Here is a 21,294-nt window from a genome sequence, read left to right as displayed (position 1 = left end):
AGCCATCGGAGCCGATCATCCAGGTCATCCAGGCTTTCTGACCATGATTTAGAGAGGGTGGTCAGTAGATTATTAAAATCACAGGCACTGGCCCAGATGCTACATAGTCCGTCTCAACAGACGACTATTAGTCCACACCCCCTTGCAGTTCCTCCTTCGACTCTACCTCAGAGTTTGGAGCTGGAGTCTTCGGGAATGATTTCTGCTATGGCTGAGGGACAGATACCCCCCCCCCTTCTGCACCCTCAGCCTCTACTCTTATCTCCTCTTCGAGACCTTCCTTAGAGGGATTCGGTGGTCGGGCTTCCCTGGTCTCCTCCAAGGGGGTGAGTGGCATCGGACCCTTGTCCGACCCCAATCTTCCCCTTGGAGCCTCGGCCTTGGTGAGCTCGGCTCCGACATCTGCCTCGGAGCCTTCCCTTTCGGTGGGCCCTGGAGTTCCTGGTTCTTCGGAACGGGTTCTCTTGGACCTCCCTGGGAGGGGAGCCTTCGAGGTGATGAAGAGTGTGCTAGCCACTGGACTCAGCCAGCAGTCTGTTCCCTTAGCTCCTCCCTCTACGGTGCCTGTCGATATCTCTGCCATCTCTCTTGCTCCCGGACCCAGAGATCCTCCGCCTCAGGTTTCCCCACTGGGAAGAACCCCCTCTTCCGAGGATTCTCCTGATCAGTCAGGGATCCTCCGCCAAGAGGACCTGTAAGAGGAAACACGTAGACTCCCGAGTCTATCACTTCAGATACCGACTTAGATGAGTCGGAGGGATCCCCAAGATCCCCTCTGAGGATGTCTCCTTTTCAGACATCCTAGAACTCCTTAAACAGAGGGAAACTGGCCTCCAATAATCCCTCTGAGGATGAGTCGGTATACCTGGAGGCGTTTGGATCTCGGCCCTCCACCTCCTGGGTGTCTCCGCCTTCGACCCCTTATGCAGGTTATCGCTCGAAGGCTTGGGCTGCTCCTGACTCTGTAGAGCCAGTTCCTAGGAGGCCTTCTAAATTTATTACTGCCCCTTGGACAAGCAATTCCTCACAAAGGTGTCCCTGCTCATGCCATGGTGGTGGCGGCTGCCACTAAGAAGGAACTTGCAGATCCTTCCGTACCTGTCCATCCTCCTAATAAGGACTCTAGGACCATGGATAGGTATGGTAAGCGGATGTTCTCTTCAGCGACCTTTGCTATGCGCTCGCTGAACTACTTATGTCACTTCACCAGACTCCAAAGGGATATCCTTAAGGAGCTAGGTGAAGTAGTACAGGATCCCACAGCTGCAGGGGCTCAAGAAAAAATTGCTTCGCAGCTAGGAACCCTTAATTCTATTACTAACTCCTCCATGCGACTGATATCATATGCAGCAGATGGAGCGAGTAGGTCCGCAGGTACAGGTGTGGCTCTTAGACGCCAAGCCTGGATGCGGCTCTGTAATTTTGCAGATCCCTTTAAGGCATCCTTCACAAACTCTCCCTTTGATGGGTCAGCTTTGTTTGGCCCTCAAGTGAAGGAAACATTGACCAGGTGTGAGCAGGACGGCAAGACTCTTTCTGCCGTAGGGGTCCGTTTTTCCACCTTTTCTAGACTTTACCCTAAAGGACAGAAGGGTGGCAAAATGTGGTTCCGCAAATCCCAAGGAGTCACGCCGGATTCACGTGGTCAGTTTACCCCTAGAGGCAGAGGGGTAACAATAACAGACGCTCTAGAGGCAGAGGGGTCCACAAAACCAGGGAAGCAGAGAGACTCTCTCTGACAAGCCCTTTCAGCATCCCTGAGATGTTGCCCGGCTGTCCATCCTTGGAGGCAGTCGGGGGAAGACTATCACTGTACCCGGAAGCCTGGCTTTCCCTAACTCAAGACAGATGGGTACAGTCGATCATATCCGAGGGTTACAAAATTCCTTTCGAGGAAACTCCCTTTTCTTTCTCAAATTCCCTTCCAGATGTTCCACCTGGTCTAAGGGAAATTGCAGAGTTAGAAGTTTTAAAACTTCTGCAAAAAAGAGCCATTCAGCCAGTTACAACAGATCATTCAGAGCCCGGAATCTACTCAAGGTTCTTTTTGGTCCCCAAAAAGATGGGAGACTGGAGACCAATATTGGATCTCAGCAGACTCAACAAGTCTGTGAGAAAGACAAGATTCCGAATGGTCGCACTTCAGTCAATTCTGCCCTTCTTAAAGAAGGACAACTGGATGTGCTCAATAGACCTTCAGGATGCGTACTATCACATAAAAATTCACAGACGCTCCAGAAGGTTTCTCCGCTTTCGGCTGGGGTCCAGTCATTTCCAATTCAGAGCCCTGCCCTTTGGTCTCACTACAGCCCCCAGGGTGTTCACCAAATGTATGGCAGTGGTCACGGCTCACCTGAGACGTCAAGGATTCCAGGTGTTTCCATATCTCAACGACTGGCTCCTTTCAGCCACCACCAGGCATCAGCTTCTTCAAGCCAGGGATTACACAATAAATCTTTGAACTCAATTGGGCATCTCGATCAACTACGGAAAATCCTCCTTATTGCCCTGCCAGTCTATTACTTTCATAGGTGCAAACTTAAACACTGTTCGGATGTCAGCTACCCTCACAGACCAAAGAATCTCAGATATACAAGGTCACGTGAGAATCATTCTAGCCAGCAAGAAAGTACAAGCCAAAGTGGTTCTAAAAGTGTTGGGCCTCATGGCTGCGGCCATTACCCTTCTTCCCCTGGCTCGCTTCTATATGCGCCTTCTTCAGTGGATGTTGTTCACTCAGTGGTCTTACCAACAACTTCCGATGCGTCACCAAATACTGGTGACACAGATTTGCAAGAATCATCTTTCTTGGTGGATTACTTCTCCCCAGATTCACCAAGGCAGACCCTTTGTACCCCCAACCCCGTAGCCACTGTCACTACGGATGCCTCCCTGATGGGTGGGGGGGGGCATTATCAGGGCAGGATGGTTCATGGGACGTGGCAACCGTTCGAATACCACCTGCACATAAATGTCCTAGAGATGAGAGCAGTGCTTTTAACGTTGCAAGCCCTCAGCGACTTTCTTCCCTTGGGGACAATTGCAGTCCACACAGACAACATGTCTGTAGTGTGGTATATCAACAAACAGGGCGGAACCAAGTCCTACCCCTTGTGTCGAGAAGCGCTCAGACTTTGGCAATGGGCGATCTCCTCTCATCGGTTTCTGGTAGCAACGCATATCCCTGGGAAAACCAACATTTTAGCGGACAGATTGAGCAGAGCTATTCTCATGCCTCACGAGTGGTCTCTCAAACAATCTATAGTGGAGGAGATTTTTCTAGAATGGGGTCGCCCATGTTGCGATCTTTTTGCTACTCCCCAAAACAGCAAATGCCCAGACTTCTTCTCTCTCTTCCCACTGCCAGGCCATCCCCCCAGAGACGCTCTGACCCAGGATTGGCCCCAGGGACTTCTTTATGCCTTTCCTCCCTTTCCTCTGATCCCACAAGTAATCCAGAAAGCCACCGTTTTGAGAGCCAAAATGATTCTCATTGCTCCTTATTGACCTCGACAAATTTGGTTTCTGTTCCTCCATAGTCACCTTTTGGTGCAGCCGTGGCATCTGGACCCAGTGCCAGATCTTCTGATTCACCAATCGGGTCAGCTGCACTGGTCTATCCCTTCTCTCAACCTCACAGCATGGTTGCTCCACTTCCTTCCTTAGCCAAGCTTCTTATGATCTCTAATCCTGTTAGAGACATCATAGTAGCTTCCTTAAAATCCTCTACTAGGAGGATTTATACTAGCAAATGGAAACGTTTTTCTTATTGGGCAAAAGCCAAGAATATTGATCCCTTCACTGCTCCAGTACAGGCAGTTTTGGATTTCTTAGCGGAAATTTTTCACGCGGGCTCCTCTTCTTCCACGGTCAAAGTTCAGTTGGCCGCTATCTCGAACTTTCATGTCGGGTTCGCAGATCACAACATTATGTCCCACAGGCTTTGTAGAGCCTTCTTGAAAGGAATTTTTCTCCTGAAACCTCCAATCAGGAGTCCTCCTCCTCAATGGGACCTAAATTTAGTGCTGACATCCTTGATTCTTCCTCCCTTCGAGCCAGCTGTTTCATGTTCCCTGAAATTTCTTTCATGGAAAACTTTATTCCTGGTTGCTGTTACATCGGCTAGGAGGGTGTCTGAACTTCATGCTCTATCTGTTCGCCCCCCCCCATTTAGTCTTCCACAAAGACAGAGTATCATTGAGAACTAATCCGACCTTTTTGCCTAAGGTCACCTCAAAGACTAATTTGAATCAGGCTATTGATCTTCCTGTATTTTTCCCAAACTATTCAAACAGATCGGAACAAAAATTACATTATCTTGATGTCCACCGCCAACTCAGATATTATTTGGACAGAACAAAACAACTCAGGAAATCCGATCAACTCTTTGTTTCTTATGCTGATAACAAGAAAGGCCTTCCTGTCTCAAAAGTGACCTTGTCTAGATGGCTTTCTTCTGTCATCTCTGAAATTTATCAGCTCAGGGGAAAACAGCTGTGCTCAAAACCTAAAGCACATTCAACCAGAAGCTTAGCCACTTCCACAGCTTTTCAAGCTAGACTTCCATTAGCCACTATTTGTGCAGCAGCCACTTGGGCCACTCCTCATACATTTGTTTCCCATTACAAATTGGATTTGGCCTCCAGGGACAGAGCCAGTTTTGGCTCTACAGTTCTCAAGAGTCTGTTCCATTGAGCCACCCAGGATAGAGGTGCTAGGACGCTGTCCCATCAAGCAGAATGAAGCGAGATTGACAACTTAACATTGAGAAGTTATGTACCTACCATAACGTTCCATGTTAGTTGTCTTCTCGCCTTCTTTCTTGCGACCCTCCCTCCTTCCCCAGGCCTGGACAGACCTTTCTCTCTACAAGGTAGTATGCTTCTGAAGACCATACAGTGCTGGTCCTTCTACCATCCTTCAGGTTTTTTCTCTCCTTCTTTCTTCCTTTTGGAAGTTATTATGCTAGGTGCTATTGCCTTTTGTCATCAAACGAGATCTGGGTACTTACCGCCTTGCATCATGGGATATGGGGCTGCCTCGAGCTGGTAAAAGTGACTCTCGAGCTTAGCAAGTGCCGAGTCGGAGCCGAGGATTGGCTCCGAACCCATCAAGCAAGAAAGAAGGCGAGAGAAGACAACTAACATGGAACGTTATGGTAGGTACATAACTTCTCATTTTTGCCTAAAGTCTGTACTGAGTCTAATATCAATCAGGTCATTGAGTTGCCAGTCTTTTTTTCCCAACCATTCCAACAAATTGGAATACATGCTGCACAAACTTGACGTGCACAGACAGCTCAGGTTTTATCTTGATAGAACTAAGAATAATAGAAAATCAGATCAACTCTTTGTATCCTTTTCGGAGGCCAGAAAAGGTAGACCAGTGGCGAAATCAACCCTTTCAAAATGGTTATCTGATTGTATCTCATTTGTTCATGCAACTGCTAACATACCTTTGCCAAACAAAATAAAGGCTCATTCAACCAGAGCCGTTTCTATGTCTTCTGCTTTTCAAGCTTAATTGCCCTTTGATAACACTTGTGCTGCAGCCACTTAGTCTAAGCCTTATACCTTTATCACTCATTACAAAGCAGATAAGGCTTCCAGGGGACAGGTCTTCTTTTGGTTCTACAGTCCTGAAGAATGTACTCCTGTGAGCCACCCAGGATTGCGGGTGCTAGGGACGCTACCCATCAGTGAGAATAAATGGTGAGATTTAACAGCTTCACGTAAAGAAGATGTCCTTCAAGGATGCATCTGCAGTCATAACATATGGGTTGTCCTGCCTCAGGCAGCCCTTCGGTCGACCGGATTCCAAAGTCTGGGTCTGGCCTCGGCTGATGTCGCACTTCACCCGACGTCATAGCTCCTGGGGTATAAAGGCATCAGCCGACGCCATTTTCCTCAGTCTTTCTTGCCGCGCGGTGCCCGAAGCAGAAGCTGTTCGCAAGTGCCGGTCGGTCAGATCCAGAGATTTCAGCTACCGAAGACTTCTAAAAAAGCTAAGTACCCCGTTGGGGACTCTTTCTTGCCTCAGCCGATGTCAGACAAAGTAAATAATTGTTTAACTTGTGGGAAACAAATACCTCATAAGGATTTCCACTCTTACTGCCTTCCTTGCTTAGGCCCAGACCACAACGTATCAGCTTGTTTAGCCTGTGCTTCCTTCAACCGACGGACACTTAGACGTCGGTCGGAGTTTGCTGAAGAGTTTTTTGGCTCCGCTTTTGCATATAAAATGCCATCGGAGACTCAGACTACACATTTAGCTAAAAAACGCAAGGAAAAGGACCGACACTCGTGGCCCGCGGTTTCGGCTGAAACCACGGTTAGGCCTACCGCGAGTGTCTCGGTTTCGGCTGAAACCGAGACCTCGGTTCTCCCTTTGGCCGAAAGCATGCCTCCGACAACCGAGGCCACACAGGCCCCGGCTGAGTTGGCTACAGAAATTCCTACTGAAGAAGCAGGCACACAAGATTTGTCCGACACCATTCCGTTGGACATCTCTACTCCTGCACGTGGGGCAGCTAGACCCCCTGCTTCTATGTCTGTCAAGGCCTTCTCCAGGGCTAAAGCAGCTAAACTTTCCAAGGCCTTACCTACAAAAGCTCCCTCTCACAGACCTACCTCAAGTTCTCAGATTCTCAGCCTTGCTGAGGACCTTATTTCTCTGATCAGGGGATCCCAACCTCACCCAGACAGGGCCTCACAACCACCTCCTGAAAAGAGGCCTAGGACTGAACCCCCTGAACCTCTCTCCTCTGACTATTCCTCGGATGGTTCAGATTTATCTGACCATCAGGAAGGACCCATACTCACCTTATGAGGATTCTGATGCAGAAGACTCCATTCCTTCTGCCTCCCCTCCAGAAGAATTTTCATTTGGGGAAACTCTACACTCAATGAGGGAACACTTCCAATGGCAGGGTCAGGATTTTTCTGATTCTAGGAAAAGGCTAAGGACTTTTTTACACTTACCACAGCGTAGGCCCATACTCACCTTATGAGGATTCTGATGCAGAAGACTCCATTCCTTCTGCCTCCCCTCCAGAAGAATTTTCATTTGGGGAAACTCTACACTCAATGAGGGAACACTTCCAATGGCAGGGTCAGGATTTTTCTGATTCTAGGAAAAGGCTAAGGACTTTTTTACACTTACCACAGCGTAGGCCTTTAGCCATACCACCTGTACTATCAGTTGTTGATGATGCATACTATGATACCAGTACTGCCCCTGATTCTCTTCCCCCGGCCCCTGCCAAACCTGACAGATACTACAGGGTCCCGGATTCTCATTTCCACTTGTATAAGGCCCATGCTGCAGACCCAGAAACCATTTCTCAGGGCCCTAAAGGTGTTGCAGCTGCCTCTGCCAAAAACCCCCTACCCTCTGAAAGAGAATCAAGAGCATTAGAGAGATGGGGTAAAAAGGTTTATACATCTGCTACTGTTTCTGCCAGGGCTTTAAACTGTCAATTTCACATGATACAGTACCAGGAATTTTTGTTAGATCAGCTGAATAAAAAGCTGTCCTCTCCTGAACCTTTAGACCGTAAGTCCCTTCAGGATTTGGTACACAACTCTCAGCAGGTCAGTAATCATTTCTTAAAATGTGGCTATGATGCACTGGAGGCTTCATTTAGATCAGCTATGACTGGAGCAGTGATTCGAAGGCATGTCTGGCTAAAAGAACAATCCTTGCCAGACCATGTTAAGTCTAAACTCCTAGATGTCCCTATGGAGAAACAAAGTTTATTTGGCTCCCCTGCACAGGAGGTTCTAAAGAAAGTGGAAGAAAAAGCAAAATCTGTCCAAACAGTCAAGGATTTTCTGCAGGTCCAGCCTCCGAGGTTCAGCAGAAATTGGCCTTCAAAGAATTGGTCCTTTCCAGACACCTCCAGAGCACAGAGAGGCAGAAATAGACGCCCAAGAGGCAGAGGTCAATCAAGGGGTGCCTACAGGGGTCGTCAGTGGCAACCTGCCAACCAGAGAAGTGCTGCCACAGCTGCGACTGCAAATACTTCTACAGGACAGACGCAATGACTTGGCTCTGACTCCACCTACCAGGGAACAACTGGAAGCACCCTTGGGCGGAAAGCTAGCTTTATTTTAAAAAAACTGGCATTGCATTACAGGAGACAAATGGACTTTGCAAACAATAGACAAAGGCTACAGGTTTCACTTCCACACTCTACCAAAAAAGAGAGGAATGCCAAACCTTCCACCAAGCCAGAAATCAGAGGCTCTAAAACAAATCATCAGCTTACTAAGGATGAGAGCAATAGAAAAGGTACCATCTATGGAACAAGGCCAAGGATTTTACTCCAGACTATTCCTTGTACCAAGAAAAAAAAATCAATGGAGGCCTATTCTCGACTTGTCCGCACTGAACACATATCTCATTGTGCCAAAATTCAAGATGCTGACCCTACAGCAACTTCTTCCCATGTTGGGCAAGGAGTCTTGGCTGGTGACTCTAGATCTCAAGGAGGCATACCTGCACGTCCCTATACGACCAGATTGCAGAAGACACCTCAGATTTCTTGCAGGATCAGAGCATTATCAATTCTCAGCATTGCCCTTTGGCTTATCTACTGCGCCCAGAGTATTCACGAAATGCCTGGCATCAGTAATTGCACATTGCAGGCTTCAGGGAATTCAAATCTACCCATACCTGGACGACTGCCTAATACAAGCGGACGACAAGACAAAAATAATAAAGGATTTGGCCTATGTCATACAACTGCTGCAAGCCTTGGGATACACAGTCAACATACAAAAGTCAAGACTAGTGCCATCCCAAAGGATAACATTTTTGGGTGCAGAACTGGACACAATAACTCAGATGGCTTTTCTCACAGAAGAAAAACAAAAGCAACTACCAGTCTACTTCATGGCATTAACAAGACAAACTCAGCTTACTGCAAGGAAAGTCCTGCAGGCCCTGGGTTACATGGCATCCTGCATAATGTTGATCCCACATGCCAGGCTGCATATGAGAAAATTACAATGGTACCTAAGGAATGTATGGTCTCAACACAGACACAGTCTAGAAGCCCTGATACCAATCATTCCATGCCTGAAAAAGAATTCCTGTGGTGGGCTCAGGCCTGCCAGATCAACAGAGGATTGCCTTTCCACAAACCACATCCAAGGCAGACCATCACCACGGACGCCTCAGACCTAGGCTGGGGGGCACACATGGAGGACAAGTGTATCCAAGGCCTATGGTCCCAAGACCAGCTGAATCTACACATAAATCTAAAGGAGATGCTGGCAGTGAAGCATGCAATCGAGGCATTCAAATCATTCCTCCAGCAAGGACACCTGCTGATAAGGACGGACAATACCACAGTCATGTGGTACATCAACAAACAGGGAGGCACACATTCATACCCTCTATGCTGGATGACAATGGACCTGTGGAACTTAGCTCTGAATCTCAACATCCAACTGCAGGCCAGATTCGTACCAGGAAAAGAGAATTCACTAGCAGACAGCTTAAGCAGAACTACCACAGATGCTCACGAATGGATGCTGCATCCAGACATCTTCAAAACCATAACAAAGAAATGGGGAATGCCAGAGATAGACCTGTTCGCCTCCCCACTCAACCACCAACTGAAGAAATTCTGCTCAAGAGTATACCACCCACAAGCCTGGAGGGTGGACTCCATCTCTTTCAGCTGGAAGGCCCTGACAGTATATGCCTTTCCACCTCTCCCATTGATGTACAAAGTTCTACTGAAGATCAGAGAGGAACAGCCAAAGGTAATTCTGATAGCTCCAGACTGGCCAAGGCAGCATTGGTACCCGCTACTGAGAAGCATGTCTCGGACGAACTCATGGCCTCCACCTCTATGTCCTTTACTTCTAACGCAGAACAGCTACAAGACCCTGCATCCAAACTTTAAAACGCTGCAGCTAACTGCTTGGAAAATTGCATAAAACAAAACCAACCTGTTTTATCTCAGAGGGTTAAGGACATTATCCTGGAGGCTCGCAGACCCTTCACAAGGAAAACATACTCAGCCAAATGGAAGAGATTCCTCATTTGGAGTGCAGCAAAGGGAACAAATGTCACACTGGCAAACCTAGCACACATCCTAGAATACTTAGCAGAACTGTTCCACAATGGCCTGTCCTATTCTTCCATTAAGATTCATGCATCAGCAATTTCAGCAGAGTACAACATGGATCCTCCTGTCTTCTCTCATCCTCTCCTCAGACAATTTTTGAGAGGGATCAAAAATGTAAAACCTCCAAGGAAACCACCTCTGCCTGCATGGGATCTCAATTTTGTGCTAGAAAAATTAACACTTCCCCCTTTTGAACCAGCAGCAACAGCAGACTTACAGTTCTTATCTTGGAAAACTGCCTTCCTGCTAGCAATCACTTCAGCAAGAAGGATATCCGAGTTACAGGCATTAATGGCAGTGCAGCCTTTCCTTATCTTTCACCAGGATAGAGTGTCTCTGAGAACCAATCCTACTTTTATGCCAAAGGTGGTATCCAGGGTATCCTTGAACCAAGCTATTCATTTACCTACATTCTTCGCTAACCCACAGAACAGGGGGGAAAAACTACTACACACCTTGGATGTACACAGACAACTGCGCTACTATCTGGACAGAACTAAGGCCAGCAGAAAAACTGACCAGCTTCTGGTAGCATATGCAACAGGAGTGCAAGGAAAAGCAATTTCAAAACAGACAATCTCAAAATGGATAGGAAATTGCATTCGATTCTGCTACTCATTTCATGGAAAGACAACTCCTGAAAATATCAGGCCTCACTCCACAAGAGCTACAGCCACCACTACAGCTTTCCTACGAGGAGTGGCTACCAAAGACATTTTAGAAGCTGCTACTTGGAGCTCCATGCATACATTTGCCAAGCATTACAATCTTCCTTTATACTCCAGATCCCGAGCAGGTTTTGCAACTGCAGTTTTACAAGGGATCTTAACTACACCATCGTTATCTTAGTGCCTCCTCCCCCAGTTTGGCTATGGTATTCTACCCATATGTTATGACTGCAGATGCATCCTTGAAGGACATAGTAAAGTTTTGTACCTCCCATAAATGTAGATGTCCGATAGGTATGCATCTGCAGTCAGGATTACCCACCCTCCTTCCCCTCTGTGGTATTCCTAGGGTACTCTTAGCTAGCTGGGGGAATCTATTATGGTGTATTTGTTTGTACGTATATATGTATATATATATATATATATATATATATATATATATATATATATATATATATATACTTTTTGATTTCTATTGTTTGGAATTTTCTACTTTTATACAAATTTAGCCTTCCTAGAGGGCACCTGGCATCTGGGGCAAGAAACACTGAGGAAAATGGCGTCGGCTGATGCCTTTATACCCCAGGAGCTATGACGTCGGGTGAAGTGCGACATCAGCCGAGGCCAGACCCAGACTTTGGAATCCGGCCGACCGAAGGGCTGCCTGAGGCAGGACAACCCATATGTTATGACTGCAGATGCATACCTATCGGACATCTACATTTATGGTAGGTACAAAACTGTACTTTATGTACTCACCATAAAGTTCCATGTGAGTTGGTTATCTCGCCTTTATTCTCACGTCCCTCCCTCCATCCCCCCTCCTGGCTGACAGTTGACCTAGAGGCTATTATCATCCTGGTTATTCAATACTACTTCCTTCTTGGGGAGTGCACCCCTTACAGGGATATATATATATATATATATATATATATATATATATATATATATATATATATATAGATATACGCAGCAAATAAGATCTGAGGTAATTCCAGCAGGGCATCGTGGGATAAGGGGCTTGGTCTCGAGCTACTGGCAAACCTTGAGCTTTGCTATTGGCCATGTCGGAGCCGAGGATCGGCTCCGAACCCATCAGTGAGAGTAAAGGTGAGATAAACAACTCACATGGAACGTTATGGTGAGTACTTAACTTCTTTTTTTTGAGTTTCAGAACCGAAGTCTTCAAATAAAGCTAAGTACCCCATTGGGGAAAATTTTTCTTGCTCTAAATTGATGAGAGGAAAAGTCAATAATTGTATTTCTTGTGGAAAGCAAATACCTCACAAAGATTTTCATTCATACTGTATTCCTTGCCTAGGCCGTGACCATGATGTACCTCGCTGTCAGTTTTGCGCCTTATTTAAGCAACAAACTATTCGTCGCCGGTATATTACGCTTCTACATATTTTGGTACTTGGTTCAATTATCCAGATATGTCTTCAGTAAGCCATCCAACTACTGTCATTCTGAAGAAACGCAAAGATAAAGACAGAGACAGGCCGCCTAGGTCCAAAGCTGCCAACAACCCTTCTCCAAAGCCAGTCGCCAGTTTGCCGGTGCTCAGTGAGGTGCTTTCGCAGCCCCTGATACCCGCTACTTCAGATTCGCAGGCCTCTACTGAGACCCATTCGGACTCCGGTATGCCGCGAGATGCTTCAACTTTGGAACCGGTGGTTGTCTCTACCTTGGATGTGTCCGGAGCTGCTGTGCAGGCACCAGCTTCTGAGGGTTTATTCAGGCTTACCTAATTGCATATTAAACCGACGCCATCTTCTTCAAGGCCTAAACCTCGAACTATGCCTAGAAAACAGATGCCCAGACCACATGGTCAGGCCTCTATGCCTAAAAAACAGATAAGAATGGCTGAAGACCTCATTATTTTAATCAGCGGAAGCCAACCTTCCCCCTCTGAGACTTAGGATTGAATTTACTTATGACCAGGATTCTGAAATTTCTGTTTCCTCTGATGACCAGGATTTACCCTTATCTACTTATGAGGATTCTGATACAGAGGACTCTCTTCCCTCTGCTTCCCCACCAGAGGATTTCTCTTTTCGTCAAACCCTGCATTCTCTTAGGGAACACTTCGCTGGGAAAGCCAGGATTACTCTGATTCTAAAAAGAGGCTTAGGGATTTTTTACTCCTGCCCCAGCACAAGTCTTTAGCTGTCTCACTAGTACTTGACATTGTTAATGATGCCTTTTCTGAATGTAGCTTGGCCCCTGACTCTCTACCTCCTGCTCCCAGAAAACATGATAGATTTTATAGGGTTCCTGATTCTCACAAGTTCCTTTTTAAAAATCCTACTGCGGATCCTGAGACCGTTTCACAGGGACCCAAGAGCATTAAGGCTACTACTGCCAAAAATCCTACCCCCTCTGATAGAGATTCCAGGGCCCTGGATAGATGGGGTAAGAGGGTATACACCTCTGCCACCTTGGCCATCACGGCCTTAAGTTGCCAGTTTCATATGTTAAAGTATCAGCAGCATATTATTGGATTGCTTAAACAGAAAATGATGTTGATTCCTGTTTGTGCTGTGAAAATAAGGATTTACAGGATTTAATGCATTCTGCTGAACAGGTTGGAAAACATACTTTGCCAATGTGGTTTTGATTCACTAGAGGCATCTTGCAGGGCTGCTGTCACCGGGTCTGTACTTAGAAGGCATGCTTAGCTTAAGGTTCATAGGTTAGTTAAGGAGCAATCTTTGCCAGATCATGTTAAAACTAAATTGCTGGATGCTCCCTTAAATGAGGACCTCCTGTTTGTCAACAAAGCAGAAGTAGTTCTTAAAACGATGGAGGAAAAAGCTAAATCTGTGCAAACTGTTTAAGATTTCCTGCAGGTACAACCTCCAAGATTTAGTAGACATTGGCCCTCTAAGAATTGGTCTTTTCCTGCCTCTTCCAGGCCTTCAGTCCAACCCCTGAACCAGAAGAACATCCAGGCTTCAGTCCCAGGGTATGCACAGGACTAAACAGTTGGGTGGCTCCCACTCCCAAATCAGGGAGTAGTAAGACTCCCTTCATGGTAAACTGTCTCAATGACTTTAAAGCTTCCAAGCACTTCTCAACTGACTGCTTTTTCGGGGGGAAAGATTGCTCTGCAAGCAAAAAACTAGGAACTCATTACCCAAGACAAATGGGTGTTAAATATAGTTTCCCAAGGATACAGATTTCACTTCCACACGTTACCAACCCCAAACAGTTGGCCAGATCTAACCCCAAATTACTGGGCAGAGGCTCAAAAGCAAGTACTCCTCTCTTAAGCATAAACGCTATTCAAACTGTACCAGAAGAGGAAAAAGGGACAAGGTTTCTACTCAAGACTTTTCCTGGTACTCAGAAATGACAACTCTTGGCGTCCTATCATGGACCTTTCTATATTAAACACCTTTTTAGTGATTCTAAAATTCAAGATGCTAACTCTTCACCAGTTACTTCCTATACTAGGCAAAGATGCCTGATTGGCAGCACTGGCTTTAAAAAAAGCCTACCTGCGCATCCCAATCAGGAATCTTGCAGAAGATACCTACGCTTCAAAGCAGGCTACATGCACTATAAATTCTCTGCACTGCCCTTTGGCTTATCTACTGCTCTCAGGGTATTCACAATGTGCCTAGCTCCAGTCATTGCATTTTGCAGGCAAAGAATTATTTAAATTTACCCATACATGGACGATTGTCTAATTCGGGCAGAAAGCCAGGACATACTTTTGAATCATCTGGCATTTGTACAAAAGGTGCTAACCTGTCTGGAGTACACCATAAACAAAAAGAAATCACATCTGGTACCCTGTCAACAAATTATATTCCTGGGAGCAAGCTTGAACACAGCTTCCCAGATGGCTTTCCTCACGCCAGAGAAACAAATTCATTTGACAACTTACTTCAAACTAATGGCTACAGAAACCCTGCTAACTGCAAGGCAAATACTGCAAGCCTTGGGGTTCATGGCCTCCTGCATTCTACTAATTCCATATGCAAGACTGCATGTGAGGAAACTACAGTGGTATCTAAAAAGCCTATGGTGTCAGCATTCTCAGGATCTAGAAGCAGTGATCCCTATTATACCTTGCCTACAGTTAGGAGTTTCTTTGGTGGGCAGAGGCCTGCCACCTAAACAAGGGACGACCATTCACTCTACCCCCTGCCGCCCAAACCCTAACAGATGCATCAGACTATGCATGGGGGCCTCACCTGGCAGGGAAGTGCATTCAGGGCAAATGGAACCCAAGTCAAATGCACCTGCATATCAATCAGAAAGAAATTTTAGCTGTACACAATGCTCTGACAGCCTTCAAGGACCACATTCTTCCAGGACAGTTAATGGTAAGGATGGACAACACCACTGTTATGTGGTAGATAAACAAGCAGGGGGGTACCCATTCTTACCCCCTCTGCAGACTAGCCATGGTTCTGTGGAACACAGCCTTGAGCTACCAAGTGCATCTACAGGCTCGATCCCTGCCAGGAAAACTAAATACACTGGCAGACGAACTAAGCAGAAATCTCATGGACCCACACGAGTGGAAATTGGGACCAAAAATTTTCAACATAATTGCTTCCTATTGTGGGGGCACCTGACATCTAGGGCAATAAAAACTGATGTAATGGTGTCGGCTGCATGTTTTAATACCCCTGACAACCTGACGTCATGGAAGAAGCTACAGCTTCCGATGCAGAAATCCAGACTCTGGTATTCAGGTCGGCTGAGGACTACCTGCAGGCAGATAACCCAAATGTGATGGCTGCAACAGTGAATACACTCGAACATTTACGGTAAGTGTACACAACTGTACTTTCTGAGGGTTGTGCGTGCAGACGTCATATTTAAGGCCCCTGGTTTATGGCCTTACGTGTGACGTTCCACACAGCTGCAACAGCCAAGCTGAAACTTTTGTGTAGGACCCGACGTATGAGTCACCTGAGGGCAGGAAATCCCACAGCAAGAATACTGCAGCATGGAAGAGAAGATCATCTATAGTTATGTTAAGATTTTACACAGCTGGTCTTTCTAGCAACTTTCTAAAGTTATACAAGCAATGTTTAAAATGTGTCCCTGGTTTTTGGGCTTTTGTCTCACCACACCCACCCACCCCCACCCCCAAAATAAAATATGTCTTTTTCCAGATTTCTTGTGCTGCAAAGTTGAGAGATACAGTTGAGTGCTGAGTGGATTTTACAAGGAGCTGAGAGCTTCAAGGGAAGAGAAGTTTAGTGTTGCTTATGCTGAATCTGCTTGCATTGTTAATAGCATAACAGTTTAAATACTTGCTTTTGTTGCAGAAGACTGTGGGTTCTACTCCCACAGTATGTAGATGCATTGCTGATACTGTACTGTGTTGTACTTTTAAAGGGGGTGGGTGTAACAAGTCAAGGGTGTGGCTTCAGATAGAACAGAAGTGAGAAAATGTCATGCACAAGGGCATTTGTGTCTCGGTTGAAAGAGCAAAAAATATTAACCCTAATTCAGGAACAGAAAATCAGAATGATTATATTCTGTGCTGCATTATAAGAAAACAAAAATGTGTTTGCGGAAGTAGACTTTTGTGATGGAAATGTTCTGAATTTGGCAGTTTTGTCATTGGTTCATTTTGTTTCATAGCCTACTGGAAAAAAATGTTCAAACAAATGTAAAATGCGCTGTAAGTCTGACAAGTGGGCTGTATTGTACAAGGAATAGAATTTAATAAAGTCAGGAAGGTGCGTCAAAGAACGTATTTATGTTTCTTGTTTTGTGTGCAAGGGGCCTATGATTTGAAAACAGCCCAAAGGTAATCTTTATCCACCACTGGCCAGATACATTTTCTTTGTATGTGGTGCGGGTTTAAGTGCTGTTTCAATGAATGTGAGTTTCAAGGGGAAGAGAAGTTTTAATGCAGTGTTTATTTTCATTGTGAGACAGTATTGCGTTGTTTAGCATATGTCTATTAGTGTTTGTGCATTGTGCTATGAAATGTAAAAAATAAAATCCAAATAATTAATGTAGAAGTAAAGCAAGTATGCACTTTAGTGTTAATGGTAAATGGGGCAAAATAGCCAGGCAATGGGTCATTGGAAGGCTGCAGGGGGACTCTAGTGCCATATTTTGGTTGTCTGTTCTTCAGTTTGCGTTTGAAAGTTGGTATCCCATAATCCATCGCAGTGGGTGGGGTTACATAATTATGTGTGCTAATTTTGTTAATCAGCATACAGATTTGTACCTGTTTTTCATGGGCCTTGTCCAGATTTTTGATGTTTCCAGGTTGAGAGGTATGTGAGCAAGAGGCTTATTATTCATCTTCAGATGAGTCAATATCATACATCTTCCAATTAGCCGCTCTTCAAGACTGTTTATTCCCCAGACGAAGAATCCATCGAAGGGGACTTCCCTTCCAGAGGATATCACATGTGAAGAGACCATAGAAGGAATACTTCAAATGGGACATCTCACAAATGTCTGGTACTCAAAAAATGTATTTTAAATTGTTACAGGTGGAATCCCCCTCCCCTTCTGCCATTCCTCCTGTCATTCTTGCTTATTTAGATGCCTTTTCCTCAGCATCTAAGACCCCAGACTCTCAGTCACCTGCCCCTAAGAGGCCGGATTGCTTCTGCAAAGTGCCTGACGACCAGAAATTTCTAGTCAAACCACCCTCGGCAGACCCTGCAGTGATTGCTGTTTCACCCGATAAACAACCAGACCGATTCTGTCTGCCTCTCTCTTAGCTACAAACAAGGACAGCAAAACCATGGATAGAATTGGAAAGAAGGTTTATACCTCATCCACATTGGCCTTTAGAGCCATCAACTGTCAAACTATTCTGCAGATGTGCACATGGAAGACTGTTCTGCTAGTGGCTATAGCTTCAGCCAGAAGTATGTCACAGTTACAGGCCCCAATATCTTGCCCTCCAATACACTACCTTCCACAAGGACAGGGTAACCCTACGAACAAACCCTTCCTTTATGCCTGAAGTGGTCAAAGATCTGTATTCATCTACCCACCTGGTCCTCTTTCCCACCAGTGAAAGTGAGAAGATACTCCACTCCCTGGATGTGCACAGACAGCTAAGGTTTACTTAGGCAAAACCAAATCCATAAGAAAATCCAATCAGCCTTTTATTTCCTTCCACCCCATGACCCTGAGCAAGGCAGTTTCCAAACAAACCATTGCATGTTGGATTAGAAAAACTATTTGTGTATGTTACTCTCCCCATGGCAAAAAAACTCCTACAGGATGTAAAAGCTCACTCTTCCAGGGCAGTAGTGGCCTCCAAAGCCTTCTGAAAAGGCCTGGACACTGCAGCCATCCTGGAAGCAGCCACATGGTTCACCATTCACACTTTCACCAACCACTACAAGTTAGATAATGTCTCCAGATCACATGCATGTTTTGCAAGAGAAATTCTGCAGGGCTTTGTGGAATCAGCTTCTTCTACCTCCACCTTTCCTTCCATCTAAGCTGTGGTACTCTCCCACACCAAGAGTACTGCAACATAGGAATAGAAGGACATAGAATAGTTGCTTAAAATCTTACCATAACCATAGATGTCCTCCTCTTTCATGTCGCAGTATTCCTTCCACCCACCTAACCCCCCCCCTTATTTTTTCTCTGTCGCTCATTACTAACCTGTCTTGGGTTTCCAGGTGGTTATACCCTACCCTATGACCAATTTAACCACCAAATTGCTCTAATCCTATGGCTGACTCCACTTGCTACTATACTTAGACCTGTCCTGCTGGGCTTTCAAGTTCTGCGGTTTGTGCGCGCAGACATCACATTTAAGGTCCTTGGTTAATGGTCCTAAGTGTGACGTCCCATGCAACAGCAGCCAAGGTGAAGCTTTTGTATAGGAGCCGACGTACGGGTACCTGAGGTGGGGAAATCCCACACCAAGAATACTGCAACATGGAACATAAGGATATCTGTGGTCCATGGTAAGGTTTTGCACAACTATTCTTGCCTCCCTAACCCAGTTGAAGTGCAGCTTGGACAATTAGATTGGAAGCAAGAAGAACATCCTTGGTTTAATTGGCACCTATGTCTCTTATTGACACAGGTAAACTGTAAATGGTTCCTCTCCCATGCCCATGCTTAGAAGGGTATCAGAACTTGTCAGAGATTTGGGTTGCATGGCTAGGCTTAAAAAGGTCTTTGTGGTCGTTAGCCTAGTAAACCGTTATTAACCTATAAGAAGCATGGTTTGTTTTTATATATCATATATTACAAGGGGACTTGATAATGAGTTTTTTTATAAAATATTTAATTTGATAGAATGTTTGTAATTTAATATATTGTAAAGTTGAATAAATCAGATTATTAATTTATGAGAAGTGTGTGTTTTGAAATATTTTGAAGTGAGAGTAATACATACTCTGTGGTGTTTGTATTATCTGTAGTTACTGGTTTCTTTATTTCTTTAAGAACTTTAGAATTGTAATTGAATGATTGAATAATGGTTTAATTGCTTTTGGTATATATTTACTTGTGTGTTTTACAAAATTTTAGAACCTAGAAGGCATAAGTCAAGGCGCTAGTTCAGTGTTTTATAGTTCGTCGTCTTTATGTAATAAAATTTGCTTCTGGGTGCCAAAACTAAGTAGTATATTGTGGAAGTTTTGATATTTGGCATTATTTTTGAAAAAGGTTTGTTGGAATTTGAATTAGGAAAACCTAAGAGTCAGTGCTGCAGCAGTGAAGCTACTTAAACATCTACAGTCATTGTAAATTGCTAAGACAGCTGTACTTTACCACTTCGTTTGCTGTAGAAGAAAATATTCCTTCAGTGGTGTCTAGCATCTTGCCAGCATCCCCCATTAGGCTTTCTTGTACCCTTGTCTGTCTCAAAAATTTTTTCAAGTCTAGGCAAGAATGTACTTATGTGGATTGCATATTTTTGAGTTTACATTTTTAGCAGACTGCTGTTTTTTTGGGGAGTAAATCTGTGACCTCAGGGAGTAATATCAACTGTGTAGCCAGTAGATGATGTCAGATATGTGTCAGCACTGGATATGTTCACTCACAAGCATGAGAATTTTCAGAAATTGGCAAAATCGCTCTTGGTTGAAAGGATGATTCAACTATAGGACATCAGAAGTAGTTCTCTTGTAAATCAGATTCTTTTGTAAATCGGCATTTATTGTTTATGATGTGTACTCACACAGCTGTACTGGCTTCATAAACCATGTATGTCAGATTTTTGGTATTCTTCCTTGTTTCGCAGGAAATGGGCTCGTTAGTGGTTGGGGTGAACTGGGATTGTGACGCGGCATATGACATGGTGGTGTGTGCAGGCTCAGGGTATGTGTGTGAGCTTCTGAAAAGTAATTCCAGATTGAAGAGGAAAGAAAGACAAACAACTGGGTCATAGATAAGCTAATGCAGAATGAAGTTATATGATGTTTATCTCATGCAATTGTATTGTAACACTTTTTGAGTAGTGCATTTAAGGAAGGACTGAATTACATACGAGTTATGGTAAGGGCAGAGCAGGTTTGGATTACGGTCATCTTCTGCATTGTGTGTAATTTATTCTCATTTTGATGCTTAATCTATTTTTCTTAGGGTGACCATGAAGAGTTTAACCAGTGTCAGGCACAGCTGAAATCATTGTATGCTGAAAACCTTCCAGGAAATGTTGGCGAGTTTACAGCTTACAGAATCCTTTATTATATTTTCACCAGCAATTCAGGAGGTATAGAACTCTATTTACACTGCTATACGCTTGTTTCAAAAGTTGAATATTTTGAGGGTGAATGGTAATTCATAGAGGTCCTTGCTGTTCAAGAATTCTTTGGCCAATGTAAGTGTAATGTTGTAACGCAGAAGAAAAGTACCTGTGACAGGTTTAGCAGAAAATCACACCGTCTTTGGTGTTATACAGCTGTTTTTAAGAATTTACTCTGTTTTTTAAGTAAAATTTGTTGGTATTTTTTGAGAGGAAAGGGGGGCATTTCATCGCCAAATTAACACTCCACATGCTAAATGTAAGCCAGTTTTTAATTAACTCATGTATGTAGATGTCGTTCTATTCCAGTGTTGCAGTATTCACTAGTGCGTTTACCCTTCTTCCCATCATCTTGCTCGGCCAGGTTTCCAAAGCTTTTCCAGTCCCTGATGGTGCGTCGACGTCTGACGGCAGGTATGTGGGCCATAAATGTGACGTCTGCATGCACCGGTCCTCAGAACTTTTCAGCCGCCAGCCGTACGCCGGGTGTTCCTGCTTCTCACGGATGTTGGATCAGTTTCGCATTAAGATAAGTACCCTGTTGGGTTTTTCTTCAGTCCTTTTGTATTTACTATAGTCTGTTAAAGTCCAGTAAGAGCAAGTGCAACTGTGGTCGCCAGATTCCCCACAGACACCCCGACCAGTGTCTGTTTTGTTTGGGTAGGGATCAGGACTGTAAAAACTGCGCCATTTGTAAGTCGTTCGTCCCTAAGACCCTGCGTCGCAGACTTCAGGCCCTTGACTTGTACCTTGAAAACCAGCGCCTT

General features: G+C 44.9%; 1 protein-coding gene across 1 annotated transcript in view; it reads left to right on the top strand.

Annotated features, from left to right (window-relative positions):
* LENG8 (leukocyte receptor cluster member 8) overlaps positions 1 to 21,294 on the top strand; it is a 951,153-nt gene that overhangs the window by 747,537 nt on the left and 182,322 nt on the right. Inside the window, exon 9 of the mRNA XM_044088951.1 lies at positions 20,365 to 20,494. Coding sequence (XP_043944886.1) covers positions 20,365 to 20,494 — 130 coding nt within the window. The remainder of the gene's footprint in view (positions 1 to 20,364; positions 20,495 to 21,294) is intronic.

The sequence above is a fragment of the Protopterus annectens genome, chromosome 1.part1 (genome assembly GCF_019279795.1).
Source record: "Protopterus annectens isolate FY-2018-M chromosome 1.part1, PAN1.0, whole genome shotgun sequence".
Classification (NCBI taxonomy): Eukaryota; Metazoa; Chordata; order Ceratodontiformes; family Protopteridae; genus Protopterus; species Protopterus annectens.
This window is presented reverse-complemented; position numbering and strand designations above follow the sequence as displayed.